The 21,127-nt window shown below is 35.4% G+C and overlaps 1 protein-coding gene across 1 annotated transcript in view; it reads right to left on the bottom strand.

Annotated features, from left to right (window-relative positions):
- Positions 1-20,628, bottom strand: part of LOC120418118 (transmembrane protein 41 homolog) — a 34,558-nt gene extending 13,930 nt beyond the window's left edge. The window contains exon 1 of the mRNA XM_039580393.2: positions 19,856-20,628. Coding sequence (XP_039436327.1) covers positions 19,856-19,901 — 46 coding nt within the window. The 5' untranslated portion in view covers positions 19,902-20,628. The remainder of the gene's footprint in view (positions 1-19,855) is intronic.
- Positions 20,629-21,127: the final 499 nt, after the last annotated feature.

Genomic DNA, 21,127 nt, shown 5'->3' with positions numbered 1-21,127 from the left:
ATCCATGATTTTAACTCTGATCGTCTGCTTGAAAAACAGATTACAATGAAGTATCCGTATTATTTAAAGAAAATATTGGAAAAAAAACTCTTTTAATTTTTTTAAGCAAGACTGACATTTCAAAAGAGCCAAACATTAAATATTACGCCCTTTTGAAATGTTAGTCTTGATTAAATAAATTTGAAAATATTGTTTCCGAAAAGATCAGAAAATTTAAAATTGGGAATCGGACCATTAGTTGCTGAGATATCAACATTAGAAAATGAAGGTTTGGTTGGGTGAGCCTTAGAAAACTTCAATTTTCTTTGATCTTGTTTTTTATGCCGCTGTATCTCAGCAATCAATATCTCTTAGACAATTTTATAGGATTTTTTTTGAAATTAAAAAAAAATGCTTTTAGAAATGGTCACTCATGGTAACTATTTTTTTAAATCGAAAAACTGCAAATATTTCGCTAAAATCAAACTTTCGCTGGCCCTTTATCAAAAAATCTGTAAAATTCAATTTTACATAAAAAAAATAAATCAAATTTGTTTTTGCATGAAATTTCGATTTTTTTTTCCAAAAATCACTATTTTTTTCAAAAATTCATAACTCGGGGCAGATTTTTTGACCATACTTCTCTATAGCTCTAAAGTTGCGGATACCAAAAAATCTCAAAAATCAAAAAATACCTATTTTGGGAAACTGAGTTTTTGTGAAAAAAAAGTTAATAAAAAAAAATCGGCAAATTTTTTTTCCGTGTACCTATATTTTTCTCAATAGTCCTCAACAATACCTACAACTTTGCCGAAGACATCAAATTGATCAGAAAATTCACTAAAAAGTTACAGCTGTTTGAATATTTACGTAACATTTTTGTATGGACAGCCGGGACCGTGGTGTAGGGGTAAGCGTGGTTGCCTCTCACCTAGTCGGCCTGGGTTTGATCCTAGAAGGTCCCGGTGGCAAATTTTGAGACGAGATTTGTCTGATCACGCCTTCCGTCGGACAGGGAAGTAAATGTTGGTCCCGGTCTAACCTAGAGGTTAGGTCGTTAGCTCAGTCCAGGTGTAGGAGTCGTCTCCCTGGGTCCTGCCTCGGTGGAGTCGCTGGTAGGCAGTTGGACTCACAATCCAAAGGTCGTCAGTTCGAATCCCGGGGTGGATGGAAGCTTAGGTGTAAAAAGAGGTTTGCAATTGCCTCAACAATCAAGCCTTCGATCACCTAGTTTCGAGTAGGAATCTCGTAATCGAGAACGCTAAGGCAATGCTGTAGAGCGAATAATTTGATTTTTTTGATTTTTTGTATGGACAGCTGCCAAAATTGTATGAGTGAACCAATGACACAAAATAGCTTCTTTGATCATAAAAAAGGCCCTCACAAAGTTTGAGCCAAATAAAAAAATACAAAAAATAAAAATGGTCGAAATCGCCCGATTTCGTAGAGAGTTGCTCTACTGAAAAAGTTCTTCAAAATGGGTATTAAATGAAAAATCTGGCAAAATCTGTCAATATCTGGTACAGAGAAGGGTGAATCTGGAATTCTGGCTGACACTTGAAAAATCTGGCATTCCCAGATTTATCTGGCAACCCTGCTCAGAAGCATAACAATTTAAAAATTCAAAATAACAAACATTTATAAATTAAAAAAAATCAAAAAATTAAAATCATGAAATCAAATATATTTTTTTAATTAAGAATTTATAAATATAAAAATACCAGAATTTTAAAAAATTCTAGAGTAAAGAACTTTAGAGCTCTTTATTTTATTTATTTGCGTTTAAGGAAATTTTAGAGGTTTAAAATTTTAAGGATTTAAGAACTTAAGAGTAAATCAATTATAGAATTTGAGAGTTTAGAAATCAATAATCTAAGAATTTGGTATTCAGTCTGTAGTGAAAACAAAACACAAAAGATTAAGAATTTAGTACATATAATCATTCATTTAATTGTTTAGTATAATCATCATGTTATCATACTCTAATCCAATCTAATCTAACACAAACGCAGCCAGTCCGATGAAAGCATGCTGGAAAGTCTTGTGATTAGATTACGCCCTGTAGTGTATCTAACTCTATTATGTATTAAGAGCCGGTCTACCAAAGTGTCATGGTAGAACTTTCAGTCAGAGCAGTGCTACCAACAATGTCCAAGTCTATTAAAGGACCATGCGTCCACATGTCGTTCTCTTTCATCCACGGACCGTGGAGGTGCAGTCGTGTCTAACCTAACCTAGAAGTCGTAAGTGTGCTTCTAAACCAACTGAGTTCTTCATTCGCGCAAGTCCAGAATACTCACGCCCCAAGCACTTTTCTTGTCATTATTAATAATTGCAGTACATCCGAGAACACCCGAAAATGTATTGCAAAAATTAAAGCGGCCAGCCCTACTACATTGTGTTTACCGCAGAGAGGATTCTGAGAACGAATCACATTTCACAGAATCTACAGGGGAGGAAGGATGCGTGGACATACCGTACAAAACGCTCCAGTTTACAGTTTCATATGTGTTTTGTATAATGTGTTAAGTGTAAAATATAGTGTGGTTATATAATCAATTAAATATAATAATGCAATATAATGATCATTTAATAAAATCCCTTCACCTATATATAATAACCACGCACCCAAGCACACAAACAGCGACACAAAAGAAATGAAAATGAGCATGCAAAACAAGATAGCGCGTCCCCGTGGTCAGCGCACTAATCGTATAATCATCATGTTATCATACTTAAAAAAACAGAATTTAAGATTTAGGAATTCTTGATTCTAATTCTTTAGGCTATCTTGTCGTACGTGCACAATATTCTTAAAATTAAAAGTAAATAATAAAATATCACAATAATTGAAAAAATAAGTTTTAAAGTTGTAAACTACAGAAATTTAGAAATGTAGAAATTTATATACAAACAATAAAAATTAAAAATATCAAGAATAAAAAAAATAAATAAGAAAAAATCATAGGTCAACGCAACCCCCCCTCAATGGCCTTGTGTACAATTGTCCATAGAAAAAAAATCTTGTTTGTATAGAGCGTGGACTATCGCCAAACCCCTTCCCCCACCCCCACCCCAATTGTCCACGTGGTTTATGGATGGCCCCTTTTCATATTATACAATTTAGAAATTTAAAAATACAAAGATTGAAAAAAAAATAAATAATAAAAATACCGACTGAATAGAAAAATTACATGCACTTTCGGAAACACTTTCCTTTTTTGAACATGGTCAGGGTCCTATAAGCTATTGCGTTTCATATGTTTACAGGACCTAATCAAAAAAAAAGTCTAGATTTGTCCACGGAAACCAAGATATTTGCAAACAGTACACACAAATTGTGAATTTTAAAAAATCTGAGTATTTGCTAATTTGCTCGTTCAAAGTGGGGCTCACATTCTCCGTCACAAAAAGCCATTGATTTTTTTTTCTAAAAAAATATTTTTTTGCAATTAAGAAAAACACCCTTTGAATATTTTTAATTCGGTCCATCTTTTCAGCACTTGTATCAAAAAGTAATACTTTTCGACACTGTTTTGGTTTCTGAGTTGACCAAATCTGGAGTTTTTTTTAAAAGGTCCAATAAACCAAATTTCCAGTTTTGCTTTTTGGGTGTTTTTGAAACCGCTTTGAGTCAAGGGTATTAAAAAACACCCAAAAAGCAAAAACTAAAAATTTGGTTTATTGGACCTTTTTTTTAAAAAAAAACTCCAGAAATACACATCTCAAGAGGAATTGTTTTGAAATCGATAAAATCAAAGTATTTCTGCCACTTGTGTTCAGTATGGATACTAGGTCCAATATAGGGACATTTATCGTACTTCGGAGTTTATTTTTTTGAGCAATCGATATCAATTTGCACCAAAACATTGCAGAACTCTACAATGCCACAAATTCCACTGGTATACATATAGAATGAATTACCAATAGCGCCCGCCCCAAAGGCCATCACGGACAGATTCGAAGCTGAGCCGAGCCAGTTTAGTCTTGTCGGCATCAAATGCCTTCAGTTTCACTTTCAGCTAATAATTATAATTGAACCGTTTTTCGCCCGTCCACATCTCGACGTGTTTCGTCTCGTGTTTGTTTTTATTGCGATCTTCGCCGGCGGGCTAACTAGAAGGAAAAAAACCTGGTGTTGAAACTTCCCCCCGGGGCACGGTTCGTTTCATTAGCGCGGTCATCGTTAGAGCGTTTGAGGTGAATGGGAACCACCAGTTTGACAAACTATACTGCCGTTCTACGCATAATTGTCCCATGTTCAAAAAAGTGCAACTGAGAAAAACGCGATTGAAATTTTTCGACCGATTTCTGTGTTTCTACGCATAATTGTCCCGTGGATTCCTATCCACATTATGTGTCCCTAATCGCCCCAGTTAGCAGTTTATCACCCTTATTTGTGATTCTCTTGCTATACAACAGGTAAACAAGACATAATGCTTATTAAAACTAATGATTCTGTGTAAGAAAATACTTGGTGGGACAATTATGCGTAGAAGTTTAACGATGGGACAAACAGACTTGGTGTTGTTTTTAATGAGTTTCCGAACAAAGTACCAAATTGTATGTGTTTTTCTTAAAGTACACGTCAAACTAAACTTAAAAATGCCATAAAGTCAAAATCGTCCAAAACTGACATGGGACAATTATGCGTAGAACGGCAGTATATGTTTTGTAAAAATAGAATTAATGGAAGAAAGCTTACTTTCGATTGCTGGGCAAAAATAAACGACACTCTCAGAGAGTATGGCTATTAAAGCGACGATTGCGTCGACACCTCGGCGGTTTAACGACACCTGGCAAGAGACTAGCCGACGAGACCAATATTCCAACGGTCAATGACCGCAACGTCGCAACAGTCACAGTCTCTCAACGCACTTCTGCTTCTGCATGGCATTGAGCGCGCATAAAACTTGCCTTGCAAAAACAAGCTGCCGGCTACGAACCTACCCCAAAGTGAAAGTGCAAAGGCTTCCCCCGGGTTCTTCGTGTCCCGGTTTTGGCACACCACGCGAGGTTTGCCATTCTTGTCTGACCGGAAACCGATACGGCTTTCAAGGTCATGTTCGTGCCCGCGTTTTGCGCTTCCTTCGTGGTTCGAGGGGTTTGCTTTGCTAAATAAACCGGTTTTTGAATCATGCTATCGACATGACTGGTGTCTTACCTTTGATAGTAAGAGATATTTAAGGAGTACGGTTTCGAGTTATACTGATTATGAATATCTTTCAACTGTCAACCTGCCAGCCAAGCTATTAGGTTTTACTGCGTGACGTCACGAGCGCACACGCAAACACATTTTCATTGAGACACACGTGAAAAAAAAATGTAAACAGTGCAGCCAAGCTGTCAAATTTCTAACCTAAAAATCGAGTCGGCGTAAAACCTAATTAGAAGGACTGAATTTAGCTGTAAGTTTTTTGCGCTTTTTCTCATAAACAAAAAAAACTTTTTGACGAAAATGAGAAGTTGCCTGCTAACATTTTCAAAACAGTTGAGATCACATTTTCCTTCTGGATATTTACCCATGAAGCAATCTTACTAATGTCCTATCAATAAATGGGGACAGTAAAGCACGTGTCACGGCGATGACCTTAATTATGGATGCGACAGGGTGATAAAAATAAAGTTGCGGCAAAGATAACAAAATGATGACCAAGGTCAGTAGTACATTTGAATATTTAATAGAAATCGACAAACGTCGTATCCCAAGTGTCTCTTTTAAAAACTTATTTACCAAAGTTAAGCTTCATATTACGCAGTCCAAAGTTCTAAATCAGTGAACGGTACTATCAACAACAAACACACCACCAAAGCCAAATCATACAGCACGGGGTGTAAAACACAACATGTCATGTGGTGCTGCTAAACAAAGCTCTTCTGCCTCTCTCTCTCTCTATCTCTCTCTCGCACGTTCATACCTGACTGGTTCGTGTCAGCGTGTATCATGCTGGAAGTGTTGTGGCTTTATGTCACAATCGACACGGTTTGAGTGGACTTTTGCCGTTTTAAGCCTCTATCACAGAGAAATAGAGGAAATATACCCTTTCTAATCAAACACCTATCTTCGTCATATGGAGAGTTTGATGCTCGATTAAAGCTCCAAAAATACTATTTAGGCTGTAAACTTACCAGCAACAGCACCGCCTCGAGTAAGCACGCAAATGTATGCCACTTACTGGCCAAAAAGATCAAATTTAATGCACTTTTGATAATAATTTCTATTTTGCGAGACCATTTCTCATCATTTTGGTGGCACACACATCCACACGCAAGATCAGAGGTTAACTGCTTAACGAAAGTCGCCATCAATATCTTTTCACTTGCGCTAACGATTTCAAAGCGCTTAAGATATGAAATTGCTTCCAACTACCGGCAACATGTTCTTTTGACCATTACTTAGTCACTCACTTGAAAAATAATCCCGAAACATGTAAATAATTAGCAAGCGCCATAAAAAAACAAACGCGCCAAGTCTTTTGACGTTTGAATTTTGACGACCCATTCCAATCGAAGACTGAAGAAAACCGAGCGAGAAGCGAAGGCAAATAAAGAACAAAGGGTGGCCACCAACACCACCAGCAGCGCCTGTTGGAGTGAGCCAGTGATGCCAGGAAATTTTCTCTATAAATGCTACTTTTCGTGAGTGTTCGCTTAAAATTTCATCAATTTTGGCAGCACGAAGCAGACCCAAACGAACGTTGGAAGAAAAAAAGAACTAAGCTGAAAATAGAAAAATGGGCGTGGCCCAATGCACACGACTGATTAGAATGCGTTTTTGAAATATTTTTTTAAAATGCTTGTAAAAGAAATAGCATAACTTTTAATAAAAGTGAAAATAAACAGAAATGTTCACAAAAAGTTGCTCTACTCGTTGGTGTACTTGGTTTTACTGAATTTCAAGGAACACTCCAGATTATCCAACATCATTCAAACAAGACCGCTTATTAGGCTTAAAATGGGTTTATTTCCCCTAAATCCAAATTCATAGTAATGCATTCTGCTCAAACGCTCAACCAAACCACAATATAAACTAACTTCTGACCAAATTTCAACTATATTGATGTAGTACGAGTTTTTTTACAGGCCAAAACGTAAGAAAAAATCGAGTATTTTAGAGAAAATATTTAAACACTATTTTTACAAGCTGTGCCAGCCGACACGAAAGCTTTTAAGATGAAATAAAAATGTTCAGGAGTCATTTGGGCACTTCTTAAGAGTCCTTGCACATTGAATTTGAAATTTTTACTTTTTTGATTAATTTTTCGGCTTTTTTTCAAAATGGTGCGCCGGAGCTCCATTGCACAGTTTGCAAAATTAAGTGGAAAATGGATTTTCCGAAAAATTGTGAAGTTTTTGAGCTTTGGTGTCTTTAGAAGAGTTGTTACAAATGAGATGGGTCAATTTTTGGTTTGGTTGAAAATTAGGATGGTTCACTTTTAGGGGGATTTTAAAAATTTAACATTTCAGGAATACTCAGGGCTAAGTTTTAGAGAAAAGTGATATTCGAGGCACTGTTAGAGCTCTTAAAAACAAACATTTTAATTTTTGACAAGTCAATTTGGACTTAAGGGTCAAAAGTTACAGCCACTTTAAGCTCAAAAAGATGCAAATTTTAAAACATAAATATCTCGAAAAGGCGCAAGCCAAATTGCAAGCGCCAGGTTGCATTCGAAAGAGGGAATTCAGCACTACAAAAACACCCCTCAGAAAAAATCTCAGGGGTGTTTTTCTTTAAACTCGAGATATCTTCATTTGAAAATGTCTAATTTTCAAAAGAAAACTGTATGGGACCACCCTAACGAAATTCAAAAATTGTCAAACTATATGTTTGTCCATGTAATTTTGCCCGCTGAATCTGCCCTTAGAATTGAGCCAAAGTGTCTAAATATCGATTTTTGTTCATATTTTGGGTTTCTATATAAAATTATTTAAAATATTGCAAAATATTAAAGAAGCAAGATTTATCTTTTATTGAACTTCTTCTAATTTGCTTTGAATTCTGACATTTATCATTAAACTGCTCATGTTATAAAAAAAAAAAAATGCAAAAAATCACAAAAAAATACTGTGAAATGAATACAGTCCAGACTCGATTATCCGAAGGCCTTGGCAAAATTTTACTACGGCCAAAATTGCGGTGATGAAATATTTAAAAGAATCATTTTTGCAATTTAATAATAAATTTCAAAAAAAAAAATCTCTGCTGGCCGTTTCCCTGCTGAAGTAACATCAGTTCAAATCTGACAAACTGATGCGTACAAATTTGGCAGCTGTCCATACAAAACTAATGTATGAAAATTCAAAAATCTGTTTTTTTTTTTCGGCAAAGTTGTACTGCCGTTCTACGCATAATTGTCCCATGTTGAAAAAAGGGCAACTGAGAAAAACGCGATTGAAATTTTTCAATCGATTTCTGTGTTTCTACGCATAATTGTCCCGTGGGTCCCTATTCGCCCTATATGTCCCTAATCACCCCGGTTAAAATTTTATCACCCTTATATGTAATACTCTTGCTATACAACAGGTAAACAAGGTACACGTACAATACGACGTAAAAGTAATGATTTCGTGATAGAAAATACTTCGTGGGACAAATATGCGTGGAAGTTCAACGATGGGACAAACAGACTTGGTGTTGTTTTTGATGAGTTTCCAAACAAAGTACTAGATTTTATGTGTTTTTCTGAAAGTATACGTCAAACTAAACTTAAAAATGATAAAAGGTCAGAAACGTCAAAAAATGACATGGGACAATTATGCGTAGAACGGCAGTGTAGGACTACACTGAAAAAAATGATACACGGTAAAAAAATTGGTGATTTTTAATTTACCTTTTTGACACTAAAACTTGATTTACAAAAAAACACTATTTTTATTTTTTGATACGTTTTAGGGGACATTAAATGCCAACTTTTCTGAAATTTCCAGGTTGTGTATTGATTGATGTATTGATGTATCAGTATTGATTAAAAAAATCATAACACGGTCAAAGGTTTTTTGCACAACCTGGAAATTTCTGAAAAGTTGGCATTTGATGTCTCCAAAAACATATAAAAAAATAGTTTAGTTTGCAAATTAAGTTTTAGTGACAAAAAGTTAAATTAAAAATCATCAATTTTTTTACTGTGTTTCATTTTTTTCAGTGTAGTACTTATCCATACCTACAACTTTTCCGAAGACTTCAAAAGATACAGATTATTCAATTTTCATATATCATTTTTGTATGAATGAAATCGTGTATTTTAGAGAAAATATTTAAACACTATTTTTACAAGCTGTGCCAGCCGACACGAAAGCTTTTAAGATGAAATAAAAATGTTCAGGAGTCATTTGGGCACTTCTTAAGAGTCCTTGCACATTGAATTTGAAATTTTTACTTTTTTGATTAATTTTTCGGCTTTTTTTCAAAATGGTGCGCCGGAGCTCCATTGCACAGTTTGCAAAATTAAGTGGAAAATGGATTTTCCGAAAAATTGTGAAGTTTTTGAGCTTTGGTGTCTTTAGAAGAGTTGTTACAAATGAGATGGGTCAATTTTTGGTTTGGTTGAAAATTAGGATGGTTCACTATTAGGGGAATTTTACAAATTTAACATTTCAGGAATACTCAGGGCTAAGTTTTAGAGAAAAGTGATATTCGAGGCACTGTTAGAGCTCTTAAAAACAAACATTTTAATTTTTGACAAGTCAATTTGGACTTAAGGGTCAAAAGTTACAGCCACTTTAAGCTCAAATAGATGCAAATTTTAAAACATAAATATCTCGAAAAGGCGCAAGCCAAATTGCAAGCGCCAGGTTGCATTCGAAAGAGGGAATTCAGCACTACAAAAACACCCCTCAGAAAAAATCTCAGGGGTGTTTTTCTTTAAACTCGAGATATCTTCATTTGAAAATGCCTAATTTTCAAAAGAAAACTGTATGGGACCACCCTAACGAAATTCAAAAATTGTCAAACTATATGTTTGTCCATGTAATTTTGTCTGCTGAATCTGCCCTTAGAATTGAGCCAAAGTGTCTAAATATCGATTTTTGTTCATATTTTGGGTTTCTATATAAAATTATTTAAAATATTGCAAAATATTAAAGAAGCAAGATTTCTCTTATTGAACTTCTTCTAATTTGCTTTGAATTCTGACATTTATCATAAAACTGCTCATGTTATAAAAAAAAATGCAAAAAATCACAAAAAAATACTGTGAAATGAATACAGTCCAGACTCGATTATCCGAAGGCCTTGGCAAAATTTTACTACGGCCAAAATTGCGGTGATGAAATATTTAAAAGAATCATTTTTGCAATTTAATAGGCAATTATATTTGAATTTCCATGATTTCCATGAAAAATTTCAAAAAAAAAAATTATCTGCTGGCCGTTTCCCTGCTGAAGTAACATCAGTTCAAATCTGACAAACTGATGCGTACAAATTTGGCAGCTGTCCATACAAAACTAATGTATGAAAATTCAAAAATCTGTTTTTTTTTTTCGGCAAAGTTGTACTGCCGTTCTACGCATAATTGTCCCATGTTGAAAAAAGGGCAACTGAGAAAAACGCGATTGAAATTTTTCAATCGATTTCTGTGTTTCTACGCATAATTGTCCCGTGGGTCCCTATTCGCCCTATATGTTTCTAATCACCCCGGTTAAAATTTTATCACCCTTATATGTAATACTCAACAGGTAAACAAGGTACACGTACAATACGACGTAAAAGTAATGATTTCGTGATAGAACAAATATGCGTGGGACAAATATGCGTGGAAGTTCAACGATGGGACAAACAGACTTGGTGTTGTTTTTGATGAGTTTCCAAACAAAGTACTAGATTTTATGTGTTTTTTTGAAAGTATACGACAAACTAAACTTAAAAATGATAAAAGGTCAGAAACGTCAAAAAATGACATGGGACAATTATGCGTAGAACGGCAGTGTAGGACTACACTGAAAAAAATGATACACGGTAAAAAAATTGGTGATTTTTAATTTACCTTTTTGACACTAAAACTTGATTTACAAAAAAACACTATTTTTATTTTTTGATACGTTTTAGGGGACATTAAATGCCAACTTTTCTGAAATTTCCAGGTTGTGTATTGATTGATGTATTGATGTATCAGTATTGATTAAAAAAATCATAACACGGTCAAAGGTTTTTTGCACAACCTGGAAATTTCTGAAAAGTTGGCATTTGATGTCTCCAAAAACATATAAAAAAATAGTTTAGTTTGCAAATTAAGTTTTAGTGACAAAAAGTTAAATTAAAAATCATCAATTTTTTTACTGTGTTTCATTTTTTTCAGTGTAGTACTTATCCATACCTACAACTTTTCCGAAGACTTCAAAAGATACAGATTATTCAATTTTCATATATCATTTTTGTATGAATGAAATCGTGTATTTTAGAGAAAATATTTAAACACTATTTTTACAAGCTGTGCCAGCCGACACGAAAGCTTTTAAGATGAAATAAAAATGTTCAGGAGTCATTTGGGCACTTCTTAAGAGTCCTTGCACATTGAATTTGAAATTTTTACTTTTTTGATTAATTTTTCGGCTTTTTTTCAAAATGGTGCGCCGGAGCTCCATTGCACAGTTTGCAAAATTAAGTGGAAAATGGATTTTCCGAAAAATTGTGAAGTTTTTGAGCTTTGGTGTCTTTAGAAGAGTTGTTACAAATGAGATGGGTCAATTTTTGGTTTGGTTGAAAATTAGGATGGTTCACTATTAGGGGAATTTTACAAATTTAACATTTCAGGAATACTCAGGGCTAAGTTTTAGAGAAAAGTGATATTCGAGGCACTGTTAGAGCTCTTAAAAACAAACATTTTAATTTTTGACAAGTCAATTTGGACTTAAGGGTCAAAAGTTACAGCCACTTTAAGCTCAAATAGATGCAAATTTTAAAACATAAATATCTCGAAAAGGCGCAAGCCAAATTGCAAGCGCCAGGTTGCATTCGAAAGAGGGAATTCAGCACTACAAAAACACCCCTCAGAAAAAATCTCAGGGGTGTTTTTCTTTAAACTCGAGATATCTTCATTTGAAAATGTCTAATTTTCAAAAGAAAACTGTATGGGACCACCCTAACGAAATTCAAAAATTGTCAAACTATATGTTTGTCCATGTAATTTTGTCTGCTGAATCTGCCCTTAGAATTGAGCCAAAGTGTCTAAATATCGATTTTTGTTCATATTTTGGGTTTCTATATAAAATTATTTAAAATATTGCAAAATATTAAAGAAGCAAGATTTCTCTTACTGAACTTCTTCTAATTTGCTTTGAATTCTGACATTTAAAAAATACTGTGAAATGAATACAGTCCAGACTCGATTATCCGAAGGCCTTGGCAAAATTTTACTACGGCCAAAATTGCGGTGATGAAATATTTAAAAGAATCATTTTTGCAATTTAATAGGCAATTATATTTGAATTTCCATGATTTCCATGAAAAATTTCAAAAAAAAATTCTCTGCTGGCCGTTTCCCTGCTGAAGTAACATCAGTTCAAATCTGACAAACTGATGCGTACAAATTTGGCAGCTGTCCTTACAAAACTGATGTATGAAAATTCAAAAATCTGTTTTTTTTTTCGGCAAAGTTGTACTGCCGTTCTACGCATAATTGTCCCATGTTTAAAAAAGGCCAACTGAGAAAAACGCGATTGAAATTTTTCAAACGATTTCTGTGTTTCTACGCATAATTGTCCCGTGGGTCCCTATTCGCCCTATATGTCCCTAATCACCCCGGTTAAAATTTTATCACCCTTATTTGTAATCCTCTTGCTATACAACAGGTAAACAAGGTACAATGCGTCGTAAAAGTAATGATTTCGTGATAGAAAATACTTCGTGGGACAAATATTCTGGGAAGTTCAACGATGGGACAAACAGACTTGGTGTTGTTTTTGATGAGTTTCCAAACAAAGTACTAGATTTTATGTGTTTTTCTGAAAGTATACGTCAAACTAAACTTAAAAATGATAAAAGGTCAGAAACGTCAAAAAATGACATGGGACAATTATGCGTAGAACGGCAGTGTAGGACTACACTGAAAAAAATGATACACGGTAAAAAAATTGGTGATTTTTAATTTACCTTTTTGACACTAAAACTTGATTTACAAAAAAACACTATTTTTATTTTTTGATACGTTTTAGGGGACATTAAATGCCAACTTTCTGAAATTTCCAGGTTGTGTATTGATTGATGTATTGATGTATCAGTATTGATTAAAAAATTCATAACACGGTCAAAGGTTTTTTGCACAACCTGGAAATTTCTGAAAAGTTGGCATTTGATGTCTCCAAAAACATATAAAAAATAGTTTAGTTTGCAAATTAAGTTTTAGTGACAAAAAGTTAAATTAAAAATCATCAATTTTTTTTTACCGTGTTTCATTTTTTTCAGTGTAGTACTTATCCATACCTACAACTTTTCCGAAGACTTCAAAAGATACAGATTATTCAATTTTCATATATCATTTTTGTATGAATGAAAGCTGCCAAATTTGTATGTAAATTTATATGGACGAAACAATGATGCAAAATGGCTTCTTTAAGCATACCAAAAGCAACATAAAAGTTTCAGCCGGCTTAAAAAATACAAATATTAAAATTCTAAAAAAAGACTAATTTCGTAGAGAATTGCTCTGTTATGAAACCATTTAAAAAAAAAATTCATGTTTGACAGAATGAGAGTACTCACAAAATTTATCACTGAAACAAGAAAAAATTATTTTGAAAGTATATTATATTCTTAACGAATATGTTTGTTTTCCCATTTATAACGAACATGGGATACGAATAAAAAATTTCGCGAAGCGAAAAGAAATGCCTGAAGATGAAACACCCTTTCCCATCTCGGGACGTGCTATTCAAGTATATCTAAAGTTTTTCGTTATGATGGTCATCCTTATAAGTGTCCCCGGGGTTGATAGATGGCCCATCTAAGATTTAAACGTAGAAAGTTGTGTTTGCGCTTAAAATTTAAGTTTTTTTGATTTTTTGAACGGATTTTTAACTGAATTGGCTTCATAGGTGGATCGATCTAAAAAACATATTTGTTATAACAGATTTGTAGAGAAAGCTCTAAAACTTTAAAACCGTTTTTAAAGCTAGTAAATCCGTTTTGATTGTCAAAAGCTATTAAATTTTAAAGACATATTTTTTTATGCGAACTTCGGGTGACCTTGATGCTTTATGACCATTTATTTCACTTAAAAATAAGCCTGAATATGGTTGTGTAATTTAAAATAAGAATATTTTTTGGCAATTAAAACAATCAAATCGGATTTACAAACTATACAAAAAACTTTCAATTTAAGAACTATCTCTAGAAATGAGGGTCTCGTGGCGCCGTGGTTAGCAGCTCGGCTGTAGATCACTAAGTTGCTATGGGGCCGCGGGTTCGGTTCCCGCCTTATCCTTATGGAGCTTTTCGTTCAATGTTTGTCCTGTTTAATATTAGTATTCAGTCTGTAAAGACGATGGGATTGTCTTTAAATCTGCTGTAACTATTTTTTTGCCTTTCTTACTAAAGAAAGGTATAGGTTTTACTTTAAGCCAGGACGTCATTTCCATCTTCGTAAATATGTCGATTCAGCATGAATTTTAATCGGAAAAATCGCCAAAAAATCACACTGCATCGATTCTTGACGCTTCGTCGCCAAGTCGACAAGTTGTCAAGTTGAGCTTCGAATACTGGCGCGAGAATGCTGGCGCATATATTTGCTGGCTCGACTTATACTCATTTTGTAGTAGCTTGTCTACCGATGTTTCCTTCAATATTTAAGATATCGTAGCTCTTCGGTTTCTTTTGCCCTGTCCGTTTTTGCATAACTGTCCAATGTTTATGCAAAAGTCTTTGTGACATAGGACATTCATCCGGCTACAATCAATTTGATTCCCGTGCGCTCCTCGAATCGCCTAAATGTAGACTTCATTTTCGTAAGTTTATTTAACAGGGTTCATTGGATTCATTGGAGCTTTCTAAGCTTTTCATCGTTTATATCGTTTTCAAAGTTTTCAATGCTGGCGACGCCAATGGCTTTCTTCCTAAGGTTCTCGCGATTGAGTGTGTAGTACAGATTGTCAAGGCAAACAGATTGGCCAATGTTTCTGGACACCAAACGTGCTGGACACCAACCGCCCTTTACGCCCAGCAAAACTGGCAGTGTTGCAAGCGCAAAACATACGTTGCCAGTGCCGATTTATTTTGCATCGGCCAATCTGTCTCCCTCGACAATCTGTAGTGTGTAGTGGTGCGGTTGTTAAAAATAGCTATCTCTGACTCTGTCACTTTCGTAGAAGCTGAATGGCTAGCTTCCATGCACCGTGCGGCACACGCGGTTCACTTGTACCTCGGTTTTGCTTGTCTTGGTGCGCTGGTACGATGAACCAAAACACCAACACAGTCACACAAAAGGGCTCGTACCGAAACTAGAAAACCAAAACCGCGGTGTGCGTTGTTGGGAAGCTTGCTATGATCGCGTTTGTCATAATCGCTTGTTTGATTACAAACGTACAAACATATTGTACGATTAAAAATATTCTTTTGGTGAAAATTGCGTTTTTTATTTCTTTTGGAAATCATATCATTCATAATACTCATAATATCATCATAATACTCTGCTTTCATCATAAGACTTTCTTTTGTGCTGACGTTATAAATAAACAAAGTCGATGTTATTAATTGAAAGAAGTTCTACCATTGTTATATTCTTTTGTAAGAAAGGCTCTTTCTCACCCCAGGTGGGATTAAATCGGGTTTTAAAGATCGATCGAGATTATAGGTCAGTTAAAAATCCGTACAAAAAGTCAAAAACTTAAATTTTTCAAGATCCAATTTCATTTACAGAATAACTATTTTGATTCATAAAAAATCTTATACAGGCCGGTAAAACACAACTTCTACGTATAAATCTCCGATGGGGTATTCCGGTTTATAATAATTGGGAATAGAACAAATTCCACCTGAACCAGATTCTCATCACCATGACAGTCGTCCATTGCCAGCAGCTCCCATCTCCACCGCGCACCAGGGACAAGGAAAGAGATTTTGAAGACAGGAAGTATTTGATGTTCCACATTTTTAAGGGGATAAGGGAAAATCTCCACGGTATCTCCAAGTAAGTTTTGCTTGGCGTTGGACGATTTTCGGGAAGGTATAAAGTTACGCTCTAAGCAAGCGTTGTGACTGTTTTTTATTTTTATTTTTAGTAATAAAAAGTCAAATTAAAAAATCGAGAAATTTTTCTTCTGTGAAGTTGTTTTTTTCTGGAAAGAGTAGATTTTCTTGAAATAATCATCTACCACATTGATCACACAAAAACCTGTAGTAGAAAAATATTTATCGGTATTTACAGTATCTACAACTTTGGCAAAGACACGAAATCGACAAGGGAATGATGGAACGAGCATAAATAATTTCAAGATTGTTCAGGTGTAAACCGAAAACGCGATCAAAAACTAAAGTGGACGAATTAGGCTCTTAACTTTTTATTTAATTGTCAGTGTACAGGACGTTGCGCTATTTAATAATTTTCTGGCGTATATTTCATTTTGCAGCCTTTTATTTTATTTTTATTTTTCAAATTTTCTTTTCTTGATTTGTGTGCACCTTAGGGTGCCCAGAAAAAATGACCCCCTGCTCCACAAGCAAAAATTGTTTTTTTGGGTTATTTTAAGCATCTGTGCAAATTTCGAGCGAAATTGGTTGAGATTAACCCATTGATACCCAAGCCTAAAGTTGGTGAAAAATATGTTTTTCATGCAAAAATTACTTTTTTAAATCGCTTATACAGGGGTGACCAAAGTATGGCCCGCGGGCCAAACGTGGCCCGCGAGGTGATTTTTTGTGGCCCGCGGACCCATTTTGAATGATCATGTAAATTGGCCCTTTGATCATTTGTATAATGATTTATTTATATTTTTTTAAATAAATGTTTATTCAAAACTTTTTTATGCTATTTTTTTATTTTTGTTGATCCAAAACTAATGGTTTATCCATCCTTTTTAAACGATACAAATATTATATTATAGTTACAATGTGAGCGAAAATATTTAGTGAAATTCAAGAAAACATTCATCAAACATTTCCGGAAATGATTTATGAAACGTTCAAATCTGACTTACTTTGTACTTAGAATCCTTTTTTCCACCTTGGGATTCAAACTCATAAAAGTTGGATAACGATCTGATTCAGGCAGACAAATTATTGTTGAAATCGAAGGAATGAGGCTGCTGTCTCTCAAAATGTTCCGCAATGCACCGCACATTTTTTTTCGTTAATATTGAATGTTAATTGTTAAAATTCCGGCATATAATTTCAATTTTTACATATTTTTTTTGCTTTTATTTTGCGCTCACAAAAACTTTTATAAATATTTGCAGAGGACTAATAGTTGGACAGTAATTTTGCAACGATTTTTCATTTCGTCGCCGTCGTGCTAACTTGTCGTACGTGCATTTTGGGCCAAATTGAGTTAAGAACGCCATTTTGTGCAGCTCACAATGCCTCATCTTTTGACTTCACAGATCCCCAAAATTCGATTTCAATCCTGAGATATTCAATGAAAACCAAAAGGTCTCCGAAATTTTTTGTCACTCTACATATAAAAGAAGTTTCAATCCTGTCGTGCTATCTTGTCACTCCCTGAAAATTGATGTAAGTGCGACAAAGGGCAAAGGGATTTCAGGTCAGAATGCGTTAGACGCACGTACAAGCTAGACTACCGTAAACATTTGTAATTATAATTCGGGACTCCAGCAACCAACTTCAACCAAACTTCGGGACAATGCACAGAATGGTCAGCCAAACAAAACGTGTTTGTTATTGTTTACATTGCGTGCTTTCGTTTTTGTTTATTCAAGGTCAAACATTAAAACGCGCTTTTCTCGGAACGTCAAAATGGCGGGTGCGACATGATAGCACGACGACGTCGATTTGCTACACTTAATTTAATGATTAACACATTTTTATCAGGTTTTTTGTCATCATTGTCAATATTATACATGCTTTTTCCATAAATACACAAGCACATTCAAGTTATTCCCATTTTTTACCAGAACTATTAAAACAATAAAACTGATTAAAACTGTATTTATTTGTTTTGTATTATTTTCAAATAGTAAATTGCCGTTCTAAGCATAATTGTCCTATGTCATTTTTTAACGATTTTAACCTTTTGTCATTTTTAAGTTTAGTTTGTCGTATACTTTTCGAAAACCCCATAAAATCTAGTACTTTGTTCGGAAACTCATCAAAAACAACACCAAGTCTGTTTGTCCCATCGTTACATTTCTACGCATAATTGTCCCACCAAGTATTTTCTTTCACGGAATCATTAGTTATACGAATCGTTGAGTCTTGTTTATATACTGTATAGCAAGAGGATCATGAATAAAAGTGATAAACTACTAACTGGGGCGATTGGGGACACATAGGACGAATAAGAACCCACGAGACAATTATGCGTAGAAACACAGTTGCACTTTTTTGAACATGGGACAATTATGCGTAGAACGGCAGTAAACAAATTCAAAATATAACAGAAATTTTAATAAACTTCAACTTATTTATGTAATTTTTAGTCATTTAAATTAAAATAACGAAATTATTTTTTTTATTAACTATACTGTACATTTGGCCCACCAGCTAATTTGAGTTTCAAATTTGGCCCGGCATCGAAAAACTTTGAGCACCCCTGGCTTATAACTTTTCGGGATCGAGTTTTACGGTTTTCGTGTGTTGTACAAAGTTGTAGAGCATTCAATTTTCAATAAGAATCTCACGTTTGGGAATATTTGGATGGAAGTAGCGTAGCGTGCAGACCAAACTGTAAGAAAATTGGGTTTTCCATACATTTTTTCGATTTTTCCCATACAAACTTCACCTTCGAGTATCAATGGGTAAATGTTGACCGATTTTGCTCATATTTTACCCAGAGTCCTAAAAAAGCCCAAAAAACAATATTCAGCTTGTGGAGCGAGGTTTTGAGGAAAAGTCCCATATTCTGGGCACCCTAGTGCACCTACGTCAAAGTCCAAGATTGTGAAATCTAAGAGAATACATTTTAAATAACTGACAAAAATGTGTTTGAATTCGAAATTTATTTCTTATTTAATTTTATAACTTTCGATCATTTGTCTTTTCGACCTTTTCATTGAAGTTCTGATAACCCGATTAAAAAATATGAGCACTAAATCACTTAATTGTAATTTATACAACTTGTTGAGGTCCAGTTCCATCATTAGTTGGATAATTGAAAGGCCTTTCAAATTAGCATAAAAGTTATGCGTTATGTACATAAGACCTTTTGAAAAAGTAAGCGAGATTTAATCGATTAATCATAATATAGCAAAGCATTGAAATCTCCGCGTTTTCATTACTGAAAACAACAGTAAAATTTAAAGATTTTGCAGTATTCATTAGCGTTTACAGATTTCTTGACACACGCACGCATGACACGGTCCGGTGGCGTTGTTTTAAAATTAGAAACGCCGGCCACTCGTTGATATCGGATCGCGTGTTTTCATCTCTTATGTAATCTAATCATATGATTGTCTTGTCTCTTATTTTAGGCAACATACTATAGACATCTTGGAGGTTCACAAACAACTGATTTCCCTCTTGGGAAAGGAAACAGATAGATTCCTGGAAATCTAATCTAATCTTAGATTAAGGTAGCAAGCAAGCTTCCACTAGACACACACCTGACCACGTTTCACCCCACGAGGCCTTCCAACGAGGACAGGGCCAATTAGTCTGCCACTTCTAATTAGCATCGCATACAACACACACACAATTAATTACCAACTAATCTGAAACCAGGTTAATGCAACGATTCCCATCGTAAAAAAAAGAGGGTCTTCACCTCCGACTTACCTTCCCCAAAGGCCACAAAGTGGTTGGCCGTCTCGACGGTGTCCATGTCCCGAGTCTCGATTCCACGCAAAAATCCTGTGGCGTGATCTCCCGAATTCCGGTGCGCGCGAAGGTGGAACCAGAGTCTCTTGCCTCTTTGTCCCCCAGCGGTTGCGCGACGCAAAAAAGAGCAGAACCCACGGTTCGCCGCGCTCTCAGCAACGGCGGCGCCGCGCGATATCGTACGATATTTTGTTGTTTTGCTTCCCGCGGACCGCGTCCTCCACCCCGAGCGGGGGGAAGTCCCTCCTCTGTGTTATTGATTCAGCAAGAGGTGAGTCGCGTGAGGTTTTTTTTTCGCCTTCTGCTCTTTGTTCGGGAGTTCGAACTGCTGCAATTCTCGGCTGGTTCTGGGTCTTAAAGGTCACGGAATCTACGCGGCTCGCAAAATTCCTTTTCCCTTACTAAGAATCAACGCAAACTTAGTGGTGTGCTGGCCACTAAACCAAGCAGGCTGCGCGAAACAGAACGAAACAACACTCTCTAGAAGCAGGATGTTGTAATCTGCTGTAAATGATGGCACACACGCACGCCTGCTTTTTTCCTCCACCCTCAAACGCGCCAGGAGTTGCGATTACGCGATTAGAGACGGCTAGTCGGTTATCACCGTAATAGTTTTCAGCAATATGGTTTCTAAACACTGCGCGTGCACTTTTGTGGGTTTTGTCAAAACTGAAACAGAAAAAAAGACTGTCGAATCGGCGAGCGCGACCAAACCGAACCGTGCAGAAAAATCGACTGACTGCGAAAAGGCGACGACGACGACCGACTGTGGAAAACTTTGCGATGTTTTCATTGTTGTTTTCTTGCCGAGGTTGACAGCTGACGCAAGCGTGCTGTCAGAATTTGTTTGGTGGCGAAACAGGGGTGTATTTAAATGGAATAAGGTTGCAGTGTAATGGTGAGAATGGGTTCACACAAAAAAATATTATGGTAATGACAAAAGTAACTTACTTTTGAATTAATAAATGGTTAAAATTTGCTACATTAAAAGTTTTTTTCTTGTTTTGAAATTGAAAACTTTTACTGCTACAGTTTTTAAAAATCTCATTGCTAACTTAGGCTGGTACAAATATTTTTAAAAGTTTTTGTCACCCCCCCCTTCAAAATTGGCCCGAAAAATCAGGGGGCAAAAATAGTAGTTTATGCAACAAGTTGCAAAAAGAGGATTTTTTCAGCACGAGTCGTACATTTATCCAACGAGGTTCACCGAGTTGGATAAATACGACGAGT

This window comes from Culex pipiens, chromosome 1 (genome assembly GCF_016801865.2).
Source record: "Culex pipiens pallens isolate TS chromosome 1, TS_CPP_V2, whole genome shotgun sequence".
Classification (NCBI taxonomy): Eukaryota; Metazoa; Arthropoda; class Insecta; order Diptera; family Culicidae; genus Culex; species Culex pipiens.
This window is presented reverse-complemented; position numbering and strand designations above follow the sequence as displayed.